The sequence below is a fragment of the Patiria miniata genome, unplaced genomic scaffold (genome assembly GCF_015706575.1).
Source record: "Patiria miniata isolate m_02_andy unplaced genomic scaffold, ASM1570657v1 HiC_scaffold_20, whole genome shotgun sequence".
Taxonomy (NCBI): Eukaryota; Metazoa; Echinodermata; class Asteroidea; order Valvatida; family Asterinidae; genus Patiria; species Patiria miniata.
The window spans coordinates 19,640,846-19,654,912 of record NW_024037059.1 but is presented as its reverse complement, the minus strand read 5'-3'; the positions used below and the strand labels follow the sequence as shown (position 1 = coordinate 19,654,912).

At 40.8% G+C, this 14,067-nt stretch overlaps 1 protein-coding gene across 1 annotated transcript in view; it reads right to left on the bottom strand.

Annotated features, from left to right (window-relative positions):
• Positions 1-962: 962 nt before the first annotated feature.
• The window catches only part of LOC119727898 (protocadherin Fat 4-like), a 46,164-nt gene continuing 33,059 nt past the window's right edge, over positions 963-14,067 (bottom strand). Inside the window, exons 8-12 of the mRNA XM_038199976.1 lie at positions 9,208-9,290; positions 7,633-7,937; positions 6,034-6,257; positions 5,126-5,390; positions 963-4,424 (exon numbers count right to left, since the gene is read on the bottom strand). Coding sequence (XP_038055904.1) covers positions 2,551-4,424; positions 5,126-5,390; positions 6,034-6,257; positions 7,633-7,937; positions 9,208-9,290 — 2,751 coding nt within the window. The 3' untranslated portion in view covers positions 963-2,550. The remainder of the gene's footprint in view (positions 4,425-5,125; positions 5,391-6,033; positions 6,258-7,632; positions 7,938-9,207; positions 9,291-14,067) is intronic.

The following is a 14,067-nucleotide window of genomic DNA, read 5'->3' as shown; positions in this document are numbered from 1 at the left end:
GAACATTTTCGAAGTATTTCCTAAAATAAAATTTGAAATGTTTCTCAGTCCCAAATTCATGACTTTTCAACATTTTAGCAATGACTGACCTTCATTGAGATTATGATGAAAAAAAGTGGCGTCAGGATGCAATATTCTTTCCGGTTCGGGAATGTTTTTTGGTTGGAACAGAATGCTTGTCTGCACCAATTAAGTTTTAAATCTAAAATGTGTTGATTTATAATGCATTGGTTATAAGTTGTGGAAACTCGGCTTAATTAATACCAAGCATGACCTGATTTAAAACATTTTTTTTTTTACTAATTTCACATACTGGTCAATTGAAGTGTCCAAAATAAACGTTTCACAGATGTATTCAATTTGGCCATGGTCCAATTTTGACCTATTTTATACAGATTTATAGAAATGAAACAACATCCAAATATTGTCTAACCAAGTCAGTAAGGGAAAGGCCCGTTTTTCATGATGGGCTTTTCATAAGAAACTCTTGACATTGTATTAGTGTATAGTGAACGTAATTAAACGATAAAACAGATGTCAAAGACGGCACGCAATAATATTTCCTCCAAAGGGAAGTTTTGTGTTTGTGTAAATTGAATTAGAAGACACATTCAGGAAGTCATGTCTGTCATGTGCACATTCAGGAAAACACTTTCTTTCATGATCTAGTTTACAAAAACTTGAATGCCTTGAAAATAGAGGGAAATGTTCAATTTGTTTATTTTTTTTTAATAAAGATTTTTATTCCGAAAATTCAGCATGATTTAATTAGAACAAATTGATTTGTATTTAAAATTTGGTTAAAAAGGTTAAAAAAAAGTTCTTTTAAACTCAAACCGATGTCGACTGGAGAACTCAACATTTCATTCAAATGTTACCCCCCCCCAAGAAAAACCAAACTTGTTAAGCTGTTCCCTTAATCATGTGAAAAGCAACACAATAAAGACAAGCCATCACAATTGTTTTATATTACAAATTGTTTTATTATTATTATAACCCTACCAAAATGTCTGCATGGACCACTAACAAAAATAGTCCCAAACACATCCTCGATTTTAATATCAACACAAACTGTATAAATTAAAAGAACTTTAACTGAGTATAGATGGCCATGCACCATTCTCAGTGTTCAAGGCATCAGAACATGGACACCATGTGCATTTAATAGCAAAGAAACCAAAACTGTTATGGTGAATCAGTTGGTTCGTCAACTGTTACGTACATGGTATTTCTGTTGCATACAATTTACAGGTATAGCGGAATCCGGCGACCAGAATTAGAAGGTGCTACTACAGTGGTGCCACGCTCACACGCATGCTGCACGCGTTCTTGAAGACACGGTGCACGTGCGCATTTTGGTGACCCTATTGGTTGAAGGAGCCTGGAGTGCATGCGTAATGCGTACGTATTTAATACCTGAGCGCGACTCGCGTGAGCCCGGTGCCACAGCAGAAAATGACTCTCGCTGAATTAGTCTATACAAAAAGCCCACGGTACAGCTACACTGGATTTACACCAGGCATTTTTACACCGAACAGAAGCACTTTCTAATAAGCCTTTTCAGAGTTCCAACTGCGCATTCATAACCTGTGACAACGCGCATTGTTTGTCTCAAATGGCCTTTGACAACATCGCGCCACTGACTTTACAAAAAGGCTGTTTGTGCATTGTGGGTACTGTCAAAGGGCATTTGAGACAAACAATGTGCGTTGTCACAGGTTACGAATGCGCGCAGTTGGAACTCCGAAAAGGCTTATTGGATGCAACAGGTACTGTTTCTTTCTAAATAGGTGAAGTGAATTTTTTCTGGCACATGATCAGTTTAGTGTACAAAGAAAACAGCTTTAGTCCTCTGTCAAAAAACAGTCTGTTTTTAAAAAATAGTTCCACATGACATGGATAGAAAAATATGAATTGAATGAATCAAAGTAATAACCCTGCATATTTGAAAGTATTGGCATATTATACATAGATTACCAATTATGTTGATTAAAACAGGAACATTTCTATTAAAAAAAAATATTTACATAGGTAATGCTGTTGAAAGCGATCCTGCATGAGCAAGGCAGGAATGGCAGAGGATGAAATGCAAGTAACATTTCCTTAAAATATTTCAAAACATGGCCAAATAATATCATTCACATATGTGACTCAACAAACATTATATCATTTCATAACACTTTGAATTTAGCGGCAATTTGGTCCATATTGAATCTGCTATTCTGTTTTAGTTAAAAAATGTTGTTGTTTTTTTGACCAAACATTATTTGTAAAAAAGGTTTTAAAAATAGGTTTTCAAAATGTCAAGCGCTTGTTCTGTTATTAACTAATGAAACTATGGAATGTCGGCAAACTGTATGCAATAGCAAAAGGAAATCACAGTTATTCTTAGTTTTCTGTTTACCAAGCATATTATATAAATGGAATTGAGATGTAACTCCCAAAACATTATGTAAATTTCAAAAGGAAGCATTGCTCATAAATATGCAAAGATTTTCCCTTTGATACAAAATCTATTCATAAAAATAAATTATCCACAGTACTTATCATTCATACAAATTCTTCAGCCGTTTGTTCGAGATAAACTTTCTTCACAGCGGGAGCAGGGACTTTGTCCTGGAGCTGCGCGATATCGACAAAGACACCTTCAAGAGTTTCGAATCTTGGACCCCAGTTCAGGAATTGGTCCCAGCTGAATTGTCCGTTTGTCTTCTTAGGATCCAAGTGTTCATCCTCTGATGCAAAGAGGGTACTGAGAGAACCTCCTACTGAGTCTAGTCCTTCCTTCTTTTGGAAAGGTGCGCTGAATTGCTCGTAAGTCTCAGGTTCATCCTCATCTTCGTCTCCGTCGTCCATCTGCGACAGACGCGACAGGAGGAGCATCCCTGGATCCAGGCTCCGTGATTTCAGTTTCTCAGTGTCCGAGTCGATCTCGGAACATGTGAATGAGCCAGCCGTCTCATCTGAGGATGTTGAATCGGGAGGCTCAAGCAGAGGCGAAGGTTCGAGATCTGAGGGTAAGGGCGGGAGGTTGTGATGATGATGCTGCTGCTGCCGCCGCTTACTGCTGCTCACTGAGGAGAGATTGTCTATTGTGCTGGCGTGGCTACCAGTCATTAAGTCGGGCCGGGCTGTGTTGAGTCTCTTGACTTCCTCAACAGTCAACCCCAGCGGCCTGTTAGAGTCTGAGGGAGAGGTGTCTTTTAATCTACTTGGGGGACGCGGAGGTCTGTGTGCCCCGGCCAGCATGGGGCTGATACGAGATTTATCACCGTGACCACTGAGGTGACTACTGGTGTCACTACGGTGTCCCTGGCTTCGGAGTTCACTTTGGTTATAGCTATGGTCTGAGCTGACGGGGCTTGCCATATTTCTCACTGGTGTGTTAGCCCGGCTGAGCCTTAGGGGTGTCGCGGACCGGGCAGACTCCCTCTTGAGGAGTTGCAGGGATGGGCTCTGTCGCATCGCCTGAAGCCCTGGGCTCTGTCTAGCGATGCCACTAGCTGGACTGGCTCTTGTGTTCTCCATTGGGGTGCTGTGTTGTACATTACTTGGGCTGCTGCGCACGTGCAGTGAGCTGGGATTGGGATTATGAGTGATGCTGAGATGGTTGGAAGAGACTTGGCTGACAGGGCTCTCGCATGGTGGGGTGCCGATTCGAGCAAGCATGGGGTTGGGAGAGTATCTGTACCCCTGACGCTTTTGCTTACGCTCCCGCCCGTCGTGATAATACCTGTAGTGATAGGCTGGCTCAATATCTGATGGGGCAATACTACTGGCGTTTTCCAAGTCGTAGTGTTCCAGGGCTTCATGAGTGCGGCCGGATGCTTCTTCGCCGATGACAACATCATCGGTGTCCACGATGAACGACTCCTCCGGCATGCCGGCAAACGCATTCTGCTCAATGATATCCGGCTGCTGTCTGATGAGCTCCATCCCATTCCCCGTCTTGTTGTGCTGAGACCCGATCATGGTCGGGTTATCAAAGGTGTCGGCGCTGAAACCGGCATTGTCAAGCGAATCCATGGAGAAGTTGTTCTTGGAATTGCCGACGGCGCTTTCCTTGGCTTTCCGTGCCTTGTTGCGATACCGACACAGGAGAAGCAGACAACCCGCGATGATCACAATCAGCACGACTGAAAACACGCTGGCGAGGACGACCACCAGAGTGTTGTCAGGAGGAGCACCAGTGGCTGGAATTGTGCAATCATTTCCTGAGAATCCTTCCTTGCACTGACAGGTGAATCCGTCGCCATCCGGGGTGCAGATCTGGTCCTTGGGGCACTGGTTAGGGGTGCAGACGTTGACTGCGTCGCAACCCTCCCCCGTGTTGTCAGAGGGTACCGCGTCAAACATCTCATTGGCGCCGTCCAGCGGTAGAGCTGCACCGTTGATTTGGAAGTCCTCAAGGCATCCAGAGAAGGCTGAAATTTGACGAGAAAATAATATCTATGAGTGACTTTGTAACTACAAGTCTCAAAATATCCAAGGCATCAATTAACCGAAAACAGACATAAGTACTGCACACACTGTACATCTATTGTCTTATTTCAAAACATGACAACACTTAAAAATGACGAACTAAAATAACATCATCTGTGAATGTGAGAATGTAAGAGAAACGATTTGCTTCTGTGATTTCTTGTCATCTTGACGTGCATTATTCCAAAATAAAAAAACATACCAGCTATTGACAATGACCTTTTTTCATAATCTTTAAGTTTTATATACAGTGAAATCGCGATAAGTCAAACTTTGATAACTCAAAACAACGGTTTAGTCAAACAAAGAATCCATTCCCTTCAGTAGTATAACAATGATATACAACCCTGCTTAACTCAAAACTCTGCTTAAGTCAAATTTTTGAACCTGTTCCCTTGAGGTTTGACGTATCGAGATTTCACTGTAGGTACGAATTGACAAGACTCATCCAAAAGATGTTAACTTTTTCTATAGCTTGTAGTAAATGCCTTTATATTAAGTTCTACGTCTCAACTTTCAAAACTTGATAATTAGTACAATTTCCAGAAGTATTATAACCAAACCAAACCGAATACTTAAAATTCCAAAAGACCAAACCAAATGCTTAAAATTTGAAAACAATGACTTAGAAAGCAGAACCTACCGGTGATATTCTTGCCGTCAATGATCAAGGGAGTCTTGGTCCCACCCAGGGACATCCCAGTGACTTCCAGTCCTGTGAAGTCGTGAGGGACCTGATCAAATCTTTTGGATTCAGTCTCGTCTCCGGACTCTAAGGTGATCGTAGCGCCCTCCCTGTACAGCTTGAGGTTATGCCACTTCCAGTCGGCAACGTTCGTGGTCAGACTGACGGTACCCCTGGTCTGGCTGGACGAGCCAAAGTGATAGCAGATTGTCCTGTTGACGATCTGAAAGATGATGAAATAAAAAGGGGAACAAATTAGCAATCAAGCACCGCTGTGAATTATACAAAATCATATCACTACAGGTTTTTAAAAAAAAATTTAAGTGCCAAAATATAGGCATTTAAAGGGTTTAGGATTCAAAACCGTCACAGTTTTTCAGCATGAGGTAGCAAAAATACAAGGAATTGCTTATCTCATGCAAATTGCCCAATTTGGAAACACTTGCAAAAAAGATCTTAGAGAGGTGTAGTGGCAAAGTGGTTATGTTGGCATTATGATCACTAAACTGTGGGTCAAATTAATTTTCTAATTTTCCTTAGAAATGTTTTAAAATGTACATGGCAGAATACAATGTAGCTTTGTTTAGGTTATATTGGTGACATTATAAATAAAATAGGCTCCAAGTGGAACTATGTTTTTATAGGTTTCGCTGTGAGGCCTGATATTAAGTTAACAAAGTGACATGAGCAAACTCCTTTGTGCACCATCACTCTAAAAACAAGTGAAGTCATTTTCCCGTTTTGGATGATATGATGAATAAATAAAAATATCCAGACTACAAATATGAAAGTCATCGTGACAATTTTAAGTACACTCTTGGGTATCAGTTGCTATCAAGTGGGAGTGATATGAACAGATGACTTACTTGGAGTGATGTGAAGTCATCACCCGACTCAACAAGCAACAGCAGGCCTGCTAGCGACCCAGTCCTGAAGGACATAGAGATAGTCTGTGAACCCGGCGTGGTATCCCGCCTCCTCCTCCTTCTGGAATTAGCCTTGGCGGCATCCAGGAGCTGCTGTCGTTGGAAACTCTCCTTGACTACGTACTCAACATAGCTCCCTCCTCCGAAAGAAAACGGTGTAGGTACTGCAGGAGATAAGACCAAACAAGAATGCTTGGGTAAGTATCAAGTCAAGTAACTACCTTTTTTGACAAATTCTGGGTTGAGAAAATATCCAATTCAAATGTGTGAGACATTGGCTACAATTTTTTGCATATGGCAGTGACAATAAGATTTCAACAAATAAAGATCAACAACAATTATATCCCAAAACTGGACTGAAAAAATTGGAGGGATTTTTTTTCTCGAAAAGTTACTTATTCTTGAAAGTAAGCATTTAAAAAAAAGGAAAATCAGATATCGTAACATTTTTACATGTATGAGGGATTTTCGGGCAACCAGGGTGGATAAAACAAAGAGTACATTTGGGAAATTGAATTCAAGTAGCAGAAAAAGTGAATAGAACAATTGATGAAAAAATGAGGGTCTTTCCAGAAATCTTACCAATTTTGTTTTTCCACACCCTTTTCACCTTTGCTGCGCAGGCAGGATTTAAATAAACTGGATAAGCAATACCAGTCATCTACCGGTACCGTTTTGGTTTGCGGTAACACCATGTGGTAATAACTACTGTCGCTCAGTAGATATTTCGTTCTGAAAAGAACTTGTCCTGCTTATTATCAACTTTCGCTACGTGGTTTTAGTTCTGATAAGAACAGTCCTGCATTAAGTTCTAAAAGAACTTGTCTTTGGTCTCAAAGTTTCGACTAGCCTGCTCTAGTCATCGTCAGGGGACTGCAGCGACAGTAGTTATTGCTACATGGTGTTACCACAACCGAAACGATAGTGATACTCCTCCATGCAAAGCCTAAAATCTTATACCAGCTATCTACATGTAGCTGAGACAAGATAAGTTTGCGGTAGCAGCATGTGAATAAATCTCATTCTCCTGACGATGGGCAGAGCATACTATTCAAAACGTTGAATCCCTCCGGTTCTTTTCAGAACCACACATGCTCACAAAAGAGATTTACTCACATGGTGCTACCGCAAACTTATCTTGTCTTAGTATCTTTCCACCATGCAAACCTTCAAATCTCATCTTAGGCCAATTTCGGGCAAGGACCATTAGTCGCCTAGTGGTTGATTTGTGACGTACCTTACGCCTGCGCACTGGTAGCAACGTGCGAACGTCTCTAGTCAAACGCTGGTCAAAATGTCATCGCAAAACTTCTGGATCCTGGCTCTCTGCTAGCGTTATGAATGCGCGCGGCTATTGGTTACCAGCGAAGCAACCAACCCCAGTAGGCTGGTTCCAAATAGTCGACTAACGTAGTCAACCATCGTCGACTAGACAGAGTTCGGGCAAACGTTAGTTAACCATTGGTCAACTGTAGTCCTTGCGCGAACTTGGCCTCTCATGCAGCTGAAAATTGAATTATTACACTAACTGTATCGTACCTTTATCACAGTTGTCTCCGGTGAAACCCGCCTCGCATTGGCACCAGCGGTTCCACCACTCATCCACACAGACACTGTTCCCGCTGCAAGGGTTGTTGCTGCACGTCTCCGTGTCTCGGTCGCAGCCTTCACTGGTCCCCCGCTGGGCCAGCGGTGAGGAGAGGTCCAGCGTTTCGCCGTTGATGGAGATCTCCCGCATGCAGCCCAGGAAATCGGCGGAGGAGACCTGCCAGGCGCGGGGTAGGATGGTGTCGATGGACATGGTGCCTCCCAGACTCAGAGCTACGTTGTTCACGTCGAGATTGCTGAAGAGGAAAAAATACCAATATCGATTAACGAATGATCATAGCTTTAACTTTTACTGTATAATAAATTGTGATTAATTTCCTTCATGTATAGGAAAACTGTGGGGCTGTGCACTGGAACCTGGTCCCCCAACGAAACAGCAGCACTTCTTATTTATTTGCAGAGGTCAAAAGAATTGTTTAAAGCATGCGTAAAGCATGAAGCAAGAACGTGCAACGTTTGCACGTGCTGGTCGAGGACCGTACGATATGGGTAACGTAACTGTGGGCGGGTACCGCATCAACAAGCTGCATTGACTGGTCTTCATTCCAGCTTCAATCTCATTGTTCAGCATGAAAACTTAACAATTTCGTTTATGTTTGGAAGAAAGACTAGACTCGTACGTCATTCAGCTTGCAAAATGAATAAAGCCATTCGTAGCTGGTGCACTTTGTTGTGGTCTCGACGGGTCTGGAGGGTAAAACCCGAGACCTTGGCATCCGAGACCGAGACCAGAGCTTTCGAGACCGAGACCAGCCCTCCCAAGACCGGGACTTTGATAGGACGAGACCGAGACCTTGATAGGACGAGACAGAGACCGCAAGAAAAGTTCTTGAGACCACAACAAAGGTCTCGAGACGGCGTCAAGACCGAAACCAGGTCTCGAGACCTTCAACACTAAAGGGGAGTTACACCGGCACATCAATAAGGATTGAGTAACTTTCCTGTTTGAGCAACATGCCCGGAAGGATGATAATTAAGTATTGATAGACGAGCATCCTGCAAGTACCACTTGCTCTAATGGCCAATGGCAAGGGTGTAATTAGATCTCTGACGCAGGACGTAATTGAGTCAACCAACAGTCAATCACAAGTCCACTCACAAGTCGTATGACAAGGCAGTTCACAAGTAACAGGCTCTGAACAAGGACAGAGCACCAAGGACCTCTGTGACTTGACTTGAGATGAGATGACTTGTGAATGACATGATTACAACTCATATCCCTAGCTGGAAAGAGAAGAATTCAACCAAGCTCTGGACTCTTAAGACTGAACTTATAACAAGTGTTTCTCCGGCAATGAATTACCTACGAGTGCAACACAACAATTTCTAAAACACATAAAAAAATTGAAATAAGTTCAGGAGGACAGTCAGAGCCACAGGCACCCCTTGATTAACAACACATGTGGGACTGCAACAATTACTCATTTCTTCAAGTTGCATAAACACCATGTCCTATGGAAAAAAAATGGGTGGATTTTTTTCTATTGCCAGTGTTAAGCTACTTACGTTTGGCTTCCTGTTGCACCAGTAGCTCTACAGGTACCGGTTGGCAGGGAAAGGGGACAGTCATCCACGATCAACTCTCCATTCTGCAAAGGAAGGTTCAAACAACGATATCAAAATTAATGTTTAATGCTCTTCGACCCACAAATCAGCTTGTGTCAGTCTTTAAAATATCTGTGATATTTCATTGTTCAACAAAAATTTTAAACGCGATTTATTAACAAAATTCAGTACAAGTACAAGTTTTGTCATAAGAATCACCCTTTGATTGCTTCAAAGTAAAAACCTCCTTCTCTAAATCCGAAGGGACTATTCCTTCCTACCAACAAACAAATCACTTAAAAATCAAAGGGGAAAAAAAGTGCAACGCTACATTTGTTATCGGACTCAAAACCCCAAAGAGTCCTAAAACAAACAACCCGTTTCTGCGTCTTGTGACTGGTGTTCGTGCCCTTTTTTCCCCAAGCCTGTGTCAAACGCGAAGCTGGGGGCTAGCACGGATGAATTGACGCGACGAAGGATGGATATAGTGAGATGCTGTACGGAACACGGCCGCAGGTTCAATTCAGTAGCAGGCATAGGAACCGGAGTGTCTAGACTACGTCCCATACTGGAGGTAGCCGACAAGCCGTGACCAAAGTGATGAAAACCCCTTTTATGTATTTAGCATTAAACAAAAATGGTATAATGAGCCTACCATACTTGTAGAATGTACACAGATTGTATACAGACTATTTGAAAGATGCAACTTTTTGCCTAAACAACTCTTGTTTTTGTTCAGATTTTTTTTTTTTTTTCTTTTCTTTTTTTTCAAACACTCTCCATAGAATTTGTACATGTTCAAAAAAATGAAACAGCCAAAGCAGCTGTGTTTGTCCACGTGACAAACACACTTCTAGTTTTTAATCATTTCCTTTTGATATGTTACTATGTACAGGATAGATTTAGGGTTTTTTAACGTCATTTCTTTTCTTCATTACTTTGACAGTCATTCTTTAAATTTTCCAACTGGTTCAGTCGAATGCCAGAAATTTCATAGCATGTAGATAAATTAGTGTTATGTATTGTCCATGACAGACTTTTTCAGAGCTCAGTGATTAAACCTGAAAATGGATTTTTCAAATCTTATATGCATCCATTATGTAGTAACAATCAAGGAGATTACAGACTAGGAGTTTTGGATCATATCTCTAAATCATTAATTAGAAATCATGGTTAATTGGCTCTGTCATGGGCATTATATATTTCATTTCATAATGCTGGAACTGCTCGTGTGCTTCTGTTCTTCCCCAGATAAGAATGTCCTCTCTCCTTAGGGTTCCCTCACATGACATGTATGTTTTCTCATGTTTCTGCACCAGGGTAGCAAGAAGTTGACACAACCATGATTTGTTGCAACAGGTGAGCCTGATGTAGTGGTCTACGTGCGGCCTGTGCCGGCTCCCATCTCGTGGGATTTCCTCACACTAAGACCCATTAACACCAATTTCTCCTGTTGCAAAGCCGGTGTAGATTAGCGTCTCTTGTTACACAATGCGGAAAAATGCTTGATTTGTGATCATCAATCCCGCCGCCAATCGGCAAGTCGTATCTTTTACAGATATTTTGTTTGGTAATAGGAGGGTAAACCCTTCTGGGAGCCATGAAACAAAAATCTTGTTGAACAAGCAAAGCCTGCCCTGCATGTAGAATGATCTACAACAGAACTGGCAATGACAGCTCATTCCAATTTGCTTCTCCCTATAGTCAGTTGAATTTGGAGGCAATTTCAAGTTTATTGAAATTATGAACAAGGTGAAATTCCTTTTTCATAATTTTATTACATCACTTAGGTTTTAGATGACCGATCATTATTGTATGTAATTCATTAAATATACGTAAAGCTCAAACAGCAACCAAACATTTAACTACATCTCCTCAAGCAGGGCCATTTTTTTTAGAGAGAGTTTTGTTCATCCCTTTAACTTTCTCCAGCTACCTCTACAGAAGCGCATACCACCATTCATAGACTTGACCAGCAAGTGAACTCCATAAATAACCCAGCTGCTTGTGTATGTTGGTGAATGTAGGGGGGGGAGAAGGGGGGCTATCTCACTGAACTTGCCAAGGCGAAGTGCAACTCACTGGGATTTTTCCGTCAACAGACAGATATCACAGTTTATTTGAAGGAGAGCGAAAAAAGAAGTCTCCAAAGACCAATAAAGAAATCCATGTACATCAAGATTTAGGATTCATTTTGGGCGCAGTGACAGTTTTAAGTAGGTGACTTTTAAAGTTATACTTATTCATGTTTCCGTAAATTTGGTGGTGAACAAAATAATACTTCTTTCAATGGACAAGTAACCAAGTAGCATTCTCACTAATCAAAACCAATATACAGGATGATTTCCAACAAATTTGCAATTTAAAATCTGCATGAACTATTGAAGATATTCAATATAACATTTTGCCCTTACCGACGTATTTTTATAAACACTGTATACTCAGAGTTGTCCCAAGTGATTGTGAGAAAAAAATTCACAAACTAAAAAAAGATACGTCCAAAAAAAAAAAAAAAAATTGAAAATAAAAATATGAACAGCAAAACCCGATATTGAAATTTCATCATCCTGATGCAAATTCCATCTTACTGAAGATCTTTTAATAAAAAATAACTGTGCAGTTGTGATTAAACATAAAAGTTTTCATTGTAATTTATTTTAAAAAGAATAGAATAGAATTACATAATTGACGTTTGTGTTTTTGACATTATCTGTCGTTTAGGAAGTAATCAGGAAACAATGACTTGTACTTCTGCAGGCAAGTTCAACCCAGTCAAGGTCGGTCAGCATTCTGCTACATCAATGTGAATGTGCGATGCCAAGTTTTACAAAGCATTCATTTTCATGGTATCCATCTGGATATTGTGCACTTGTTTGGGTTGTCCAAGTGATTCAACAAACGAATAAATTCGGGACGAATAAAAAAATTTGGAATTCAGGACAATCCAAATACATGTACTGGTAGGTAAAGGGCAAAAACTTGCTCTTGATCCAATACAAAAAGACAGGATTGAAATTGTTATGATGCAAGAATAATCACGTCCACTTGTCTTGCCCCCGGTGATTTCACAAAGTATGAATTGTATGCTTATTCACATGCCACGATTGCCCATCTGATCAGACCTGGTTTTGGTGAACTGCTACATAGTACCAGTTACGTGCTGGTTCAGTTTTTGCAATAAGACACACCGGTTTGGTTTTGACGAATTTGAACCCTGATTGGCCTGACTTACATGCCCTCAGTGAGGCTGATTTATGAGGCCCGAGGGAGGCCAGCCAGCTGTAATACTCGCTTCTTGGATTTCAATTCTACTAATTTAAAGGGATTTAGACTGACGTGAGTCATGCGCTGGGTGTTGGTTGTGCAAAAACCTCCTGTTGATGTGCCTGTTTCCGTTCATTTATCAGACGATACATTTCAACTTTTAACTGACAAGCGTTGCTGCTCTTCATTGACATCACTTATTGTGTGGATTTCATATTTACATGTATACACATAAAAAGATTTCTGCAATGTACCCATACAGATACAGGTACAATCCTTTCATAAAGTCAATTTGTTTAGAATGGTGTAAACGCCGGTTCTTACTCAGTACAAAAGCGAACACGAATTTATGAAGTCATGGCAAGTCTTCGCGCTGCAAATTCACAAAAGTTGAACATATTTCAACTTCGGGGAATTTTGCAGCGAACGTTTCATGACGTCAAATTCGCTCCGCATTTGCATTCGCATGAAGTATGAACCTGGCTTAACAAAATAACGGTTGAGAAATTTTGATTGCGTATTTCAAGTATTTACATTTTTCTGTTCTTTAATCTTATTGCAAGGATGACTTGATTTGGTGCCTCATTTAAGAGTCTCCCAAGACAGAGACGCATTGAGACATTTATTTCATCTGGAAAATTCATCGACTTGTCAAAAGGCATCATTCCTTGCATGCCTCGTTTTCCATTAATCCTTTTACCCAGTTTCATTATTTAGACAATTTTCAGGTCTTACTTTTTTTCCTTCTCAGAAAGCTATTCACCCCATAGGGGCATTCCCATCAGAAAGAGTCAAACGAAACCCATAATTTTGAAGACGGCTAAACATTTATGCGTGATACTGCACTTTTTTGTTATTACAAAGAAGTTTATATGAGACCGCCAATCCGAGTACAGTTTGACAAAAAAAAATCCCGACTCACTGGTCATCGATACCAAACGAAATGGGCGGTTTTGAAAGCCCAGGACACCATTAGCAACGCGTGATAAATCTATCAAGAACCGGTAATTACGCGTCACCTGCCAGTTTCATGTCTTCATACTCTGTCAGGTTTAACAGCCCTAGGTCAGGGTTTTTTTAAACACAGGGACCCTAACGTGGGGCGCTTGTTTTTGAAACAGACACCAGGTATTTTTTATCGCTTGGACTTGAACTCCAAGGTGTTGGGGGAGTGGCTGAGCATAACCGTGTCACAACATTTGATGCCTCGGTGGAGTTTTACTAAACGGGTGTAAATTAGTGAAATTATGAGGAGTTTAGTGGCGTATTAGTTACCAAAATGTGTATTTATGGACTAAAAATATAAACCCAATATTTGGAAATTCTTGCATCAAGCGCTGCAAATCATGTTTTTTTATCATCTTCTGTCCGGACTCTCCTGCTATAAATAAACTGAATTATTATTTATTGAATTAAGGTTGATCTAATTAACATTGGCCTACTCAAGGCCTGTACTTCGTATCCTAAATTTCCTGAAACTGGCGTCAACTAAATCTGTAACGGTAACGACTTAATAGAATAATACTGCATCTAGTCAAATGCAAAAGGCATTGTTTT